Source organism: Cryptomeria japonica, chromosome 11, assembly GCF_030272615.1.
Source record: "Cryptomeria japonica chromosome 11, Sugi_1.0, whole genome shotgun sequence".
NCBI lineage: Eukaryota > Viridiplantae > Streptophyta > Pinopsida > Cupressales > Cupressaceae > Cryptomeria > Cryptomeria japonica.
In genome coordinates, this window is record NC_081415.1 from 539,980,573 (window position 1) to 539,987,289 (window position 6,717).

The window sequence follows — 6,717 nt, forward strand, 5'->3', positions numbered from 1 at the left end:
TAATGTAAGAAAAAGAGGTATTTTTATAGGAATGGTGTACTAGAAGAGGCTAAGAAAATTCAATATTGAGAGGTGGAAATAAAAATTAGTGGTATAATTTAAGATTCTATGAATAAACATGCTATTGGATAAGTTTACTAATTGAATACCACTCCAGGGGTTGGTTACAGTGGGTGACAGGCCCAATACACCAAATTGGTATCTCGCTGGGCAGTGACCTAAAAAACTACTGTATCCTTAATTAAAAATATAAGCAGAAGGGCTGATCTTCATGCGATTGATAAAGATCTCCAAGAAGGTGATCAAATGATGGTCCATTTGCAGAGATACCAATTTTCCAATTGTACTTACTTCAAGTTGAAACACAAAATACTGCTTTATGTAAAATTCTCACTAGCCGAAAACTCGGCGAGTCACAAAAACTCGCCGAGTTTTTGGACCTGGCGAGTAGTAATGACTTCTACTCGCCAGGAAAACTCAGTGAGTTTTAAAGAAAAACTCGCCCGCGTTAGCATAACAGCCGAAAACGGCAAAAAATACATGCATTTTTTGTTTTTCGATATGGTTTTGGGCTGAGAAGGGGGAAACTAACTTGGAAGGGCCACACCGAGAGCCCACCATGCCCTCAAGTAATCGCCGAGTTTTTTGGTCTGTCCGTCAAGATTCATATATGGAATATAACATTTAAGTATAAGTGACTTTAAGTTATATTCCATATATACTGTCAGGATGTTTGAGAGTGGTTTCGGACCTCCAGGAGTTATAATGCAAAATCTAGTTTTTGGAGGATTTTTAAATTTTCCAGACTTAGTCAAATTTCAGGATCCTTCGGCGATGCCTAGTCAAATTTCAGGATCCTTCGGCGATGCCCCTTGACCTCAACTTGGGGGCGCTGCCCCCAAACCCCCGTCGAAAAATATAGGGGGAAACTACGCTGATGAAAGTAGGGAAAATTTAACCTCCGAGTCTGATTAGGCTCCATATGACAATATAATTAGCATTGAAGAAATCCTGGTATTATACATTTTAGAGTTGAAAGTTTGAAACTATGAGTATGAATGATGAAATTTCAAATATGATGAAAGTTTGAAACTAGTTTTAGCTAGAGCTGGGAAGAGGAAGTTGTATTTACTTTTGGTTTTACAAAAACTATTTACTATTTTGCTTCCAGCCATCAGCATTTCTCATGAGGATGCGATTTTGTAGACACTTTGCATTTAAATATATCTAGAATCAGCTTGTTTCTTTTGTGTTATCATTTATTGACTCATTGGATGCATCTTCTCATTAAATTTTGCAAAAAAAATGTATTTTTTATTAAAATTAAGCATGTTTTTATGTTGCCGAGTTTTTCGCCGAGTTTTTCTGAGTTTTTCCCGAGTTTTCGCTGAGTTTTTTTCTAAGGGGCTTGGCAAGTCGAGCCGAGTCGCGAGTAGTTCAACTATGGACCTTGGTTCAATCTTGACTGTTTACAATATTAATGCTTACCATGCATGCCCAAATGAAGATCCAGTAGAAACTGTGTAAGGGGAATGGAAAAGGTAACAGAAGAAGAGATGAGGAAACAATGAACTCATTGACACAAAACTGATCGCTACTCTCACTATAAAGAAATTTTTTTATCTAGTCAAGTAGAAGCATTTGCCAGATGTTAGACAACACTTAGTTAACATAAAGATAATTCATTAAATACATTGGGCTAGTTCTTCCATCATGCACAATTTGGCACTTAAAGTCTGAAGCGTTAGGTTTAAAATTCTATCAGGTATGGTGTGGATGATATATGCTGCCCATACGTCCCCACATCACATAAATTAGTTACAATTTAACCAAATTTTTAACATTTACTTATTATTAATAAGACATTCTCGTGTTTTATTTTAAACTCAACTACTGTGCTTTTGGAAATGAATAAAGGAAAAGTGAAAAGGCACTGGAATGATATGCTGAAAAAGAATAAGGATTAGAAACACCAGGGTGGTAAGGAGAAGAGCTTGGGGAGAAAGTAGTTTCAAGGGAGAAAAGTAGAAGAGTAAGAAAATTGGGTTAATTAACAATAGTTTTGGCATAAATAAATGTGATTGTATGAAGTTTCAGAGCGTTGAATAGCTAAGTAAAAGTTTCTTTTTATGTGTTAATCTACAGCTACCTACTATTAATTTTCTGGCAGATTCTGTCTCTATTTTATATTTTCATTTTTAGGGTTTAGCTAGCTCAGTTTGATTGTAAACATTACCTCCACATTGGTTGCAAGCAAGAACAGCTGGTTGTGGTATCAATGTGCTGTGAAGATATTTTGTCATCTGACCTTCTTTAATATGAGATCTTATCAAAATTGAATTATATTTTCAATGCATCTTTATGAAAGAACATGTTTTGTAACCGTCCGCTTTATGCTGTGGCTTTCATCATTTGCCTGTTCCTTCTTGTTTAGATATTTTTGTAATTTAGTTGGTAACTGTCGCTAGAGGCTGCACAGTGGTCTTTTAGAGGTTTCCTTGTTTATTTAATTCTGTTTTGGTTTTATGAAGGGATGCGTTGTTGGGTGGGAGCGAGTTTTTTTTAGTTTTTTTTCATTTCTTTGCCGGGTAAGGATTAGAGTGGTATTGCTATTCGTATAATAAAAGCTCACAAAATAAAGGAATGAAAAGGGCTCTGCAGTCTGCCCTGTAATGTCATATGTTTTTGTTTGCATTGGAATGTAATAGATTATAAAGCAGAGAATCGACGGAGTGTTTGTTTTGATTCATTATCAGTTAGATCAGAGTATGTACTTCCAGCAACAGAGGTTGTCTGCATTAGTTTCAATCAGACTATTCTTACGAATCCTTTGTTCTGTTCTGTTTGTTCTAGTTTACAAGTTGAAATTTGAGTTGCAGGATTAGAGGATCCAGATACATGTGTTAAATCTGCAGGAACAGAGGTTATCTGCATCATATTGGATCACTAGATTCAAGTAGGCATGATATATCTTAATAATTTGATATTAGTTTGCTACTAGCCTGAATTAATTACATTAATGAAAAGCATACAGTAGCAAACTAATTATGAAAACAGGGACACTCTTCGAAGATTAAAAGTCGCCTAACATAAAAAAGGAAAAGCCCGTGATATCTACTGTCAAACAGAGACAAGAAGTAGCACAATAAACGTGGAACATTTTGCACAGGTAAACTAAGTACAAGACAAAAATGATAATTTTCTATGCTTACAAATCTACTTCAAACTCCATTTAACAGATAGATTCACATCTTGTAAACAACTGGCGAAGCTGTCCTGTCCTTAAGATGGGAAGTAGCTCAACCATGTTTCACAATGTAAACCGAAATTGCTTGGTGTCAACTATTCAGCCAAAAGCAATGGATTTGATTTTAACACTCATGTTTACTACGGTATCTTGCTATACTGAATTCCAGAGACCTACTTTAAGCATTCATGGACTTTTATTTCTTTGAGTTTTTTTTCATTTTACCAGTTACTTGGCCCTTGGTGCAAGTATTGCAATAGGAGTTTTTAATACGTTTCCTACCTGTAATATAGTAAGTTGTGCAGAAAGAGTTGTTGCTTCTGTTTGAAGTGTTTGAACTTTATATTCCAATTCTGATGTATACCGTGTCTTCCTTTCTTTTGAGCGTTGAGCTGATTGTCTGTTAGCCAGGATCCTGTATAAAATTCAGAAGGAGTCAGAACACAGGAACGCAAAAATTTAAAGGAAATGCATCAACAGATCCAGAAACGAATTAAAGATATGATAAACTGGCCTTTTGACTCGTTTGGGATCAATCAAGGAGAGTTTTGCAAGATTATCTGTTGCCATGGCTTTCATTGATTCAGATGACTCTGCCTCCAACCATGACGGCCCATCTACTGAACTACCATGACGATGACTAGGTCGAGTTTGTGGTCCTGAAGGAGAGCTTCTGCCAGGATCAAATCCTGAAAAGTCACCATCCACAGACAAACTTCTTGCATGCATAACAATTGGACCGGTCTCAATTTTCACTTGATTGGGAAAAGGCTTTGATCCTTTAACCCCTGTGTCTCCAAACATGCCAAACAAGTCTTCTCCCCCACCTTCACACAGAGGGCTCGTGCCAAAAACACTAAACTCAAGGTCTTCTGGTAAATGGAAAGCGATTTCGGACTGTGCTCTCCTGTGTGTTCCAAATGTAGGAGTGTCAGGCATCTCATTTATAACATCTGTATTGAAATTATGTCCGGAATTTTTTTCCCCATTATTTGACTTGGTTCGTAAATCCATTATTCTTCTTCCTGTAAAGACCTCATTTCCATTCCGTAGCCCTTCCATTTTCAATTTTGTTGTTGATATTGTTAGGGTTTTTAGGTTATCTTGTCAAATGAATATTTTGAACACCAACCCAGATAAGAAATCCTTCTCCAAACCTAATACTGGGGCTACTTCTCTTCCTTTTTACAAAATTCCAGGTACAAATGGAAATTATAAAGGCAACTTAAGCATCTAACCAAATCAGGTAAGTATTTTATGAAGACTAAAGCAAGCAGATGACACTAAAACATGTTGTGAATCAGAGGTGGGTTCATAATCAGATCGTTATCATTCCAGAAAATATTTTAAATCTGTAGAAGAGAACTAGAGATATGATAGAGACAGAAAACATTTTGCCTTTGGATTGATTTGTGCCTTGCCCATGAATTCTGGATTGCAATTAGAAATTTAAAAATATATTTTTTTAGAACAGAAGGAATCCCACTAATGAAAATAACAAAAGGAATCAAATTCGATCAAGATATGACAACTTCTTATTAATATAAACGATTTGACTCTGTCAATGGGCTTTCACATTTAAGAGTCGGAAAATTTCCGCCCTCTTTGTAAAAGTCATCATGCTCAGCCTTTGGTTTGGGGATGGCTAAGTAACAGACATAGTCTTATTCATTGGGCTCACATTTGCAGAAATAAAGAGGAAACGGAGCTAAAATTGAAATCATGATAATTTTCTCCGTATATTCTGAGAAGATTGGAACTTCCATAACTCGTTTATGGGAAGAAACACCTGCATGAATGATAGGGCAATAACATAGAATACTATATATGCGAATTTGTCTTTCCCACAGCGAGATAAGAGGGATGACAAGGACTCGTTTATAATATCTGTAGATTCCCTGAATAAAACAAATCTAAACATTCTGTGGATCATACAGCATCGTATCACTTTGATCGTGTTTTACATATGTTTAGCATAAATTGAAAAGTTAGCTTTTATTCTATTCCTAATATCAAGACTTAGCGACCTTCTAAGCATGTGTAAAAGAGGAAAGCACTGAAATTGAATAACATTTAGAAAGTCTGAAGGATCAACATAATGGAAGTGCGAAGGCAAAACAACTTTTTTTTTCTGTTTTTTTTTTTAAATGTGTAAACATGATTATTAGTCAAATGTGTATTATATTTACATAATGGATTCATAAATATGTGTTAATAAAACTAGAATAATTGAATTTCATTTTCATGATCATAAAAATAAAAAAAATTATTTATTTTCTCATCTCAACTATCACTCATTCCACTCATTTGAATTTAACTATTTATTAATTCTATCTATTTCCATCATACTAATAGTTAATTTCATAATTATGTCATTTGATATCATAATATAATAATAATTAGTCTTAATAGTTTTTTTGCTTGGGTGAATAGTTTAATAGAAATATAAAAATATAAAAAATATAGTAATATCTTAATAATAATTTAATATTGATTACAATGTCATAATATAATAATAATTTAATATTAAATATAATATAATAATATAATAATTTTAAGTGGAATAATGAACAAATATGATATATTTTTGCGTACTTAGCCTATATTTCTCTAAAAATAGGTATACAAGTTTATATAAAACTATAATATATACATTAAAAAAAAGCGGATATGAAATCACATTTTTAGAGTTCATACAAGGTATATGTTTAGATCGCAAAGCATAAGGAAACAAGTTGCTAAGTTGCAAAGTGATAGCAGAGGGGAAGGAAGGTCCTAGTCACTCTATTTATCCCATAAATCAGCAAGGTTTGGAGTATCTATGGACGATTCCTAGTTCTCATCATCCTTATATTTATCTTTTTCTTCATGAGCTACTGAGATAGCAAGAGTCAACTGAAGAAACTTGTTGGAATTAAGCCAACTAGAAACTCCATGGCCACCCAAAAGTTCCCCTTGTGAGAGGTGCAACTTAAGGAGTAAATTATTTTGTGAAGATGCAATATTATGATGATATTATGGGTCCCAACTATTAAGCAATGTTGCATACCCATGTACGTTGCAAGTGCAGTCTCTTACAAATAGAGGAAAGGAGAAAACCACATGGGACAAAACTCCTCTCCAAATGAGGAAAATAAACATGGAAATGATGATGCATGGAGGACTCAAGACCCCCACAAAATTATATATGTATCATGTATATACAATCAAGTATCCGCCCATAGGAAGGAAAAAGAAAGGCATGATAACACCCCCCCCCGCCCCCACCCCCCCATAATGAATAATATCCTACAAAAATTGTGAGTACTTGAAGACAAAACATAATTTGATGCCTACAAACAACATTTATCCCCTTGGGAAGAAGATAAACCAAGTACAAATGCAAGAATGCTTCTCATTTTGGATAGGAATTACGAAGTGGAATCCAAATGTAGGATGATGATGTCTTTGAAATTTGCTCATATGTCACA

At 34.7% G+C, this 6,717-nt stretch overlaps 1 protein-coding gene across 1 annotated transcript in view; it reads right to left on the minus strand.

Annotated features, from left to right (window-relative positions):
• LOC131049035 (transcription factor RF2b) overlaps positions 1-5,172 on the minus strand; it is a 38,997-nt gene extending 33,825 nt beyond the window's left edge. Inside the window, exons 1-2 of the mRNA XM_057983038.2 lie at positions 3,762-5,172; positions 3,530-3,662 (exon numbers count right to left, since the gene is read on the minus strand). Of these exons, the coding sequence (XP_057839021.1) occupies positions 3,530-3,662; positions 3,762-4,309 (681 nt within the window). The 5' untranslated portion in view covers positions 4,310-5,172. The remainder of the gene's footprint in view (positions 1-3,529; positions 3,663-3,761) is intronic.
• Between the last annotated feature and the right edge of the window lie 1,545 nt (positions 5,173-6,717).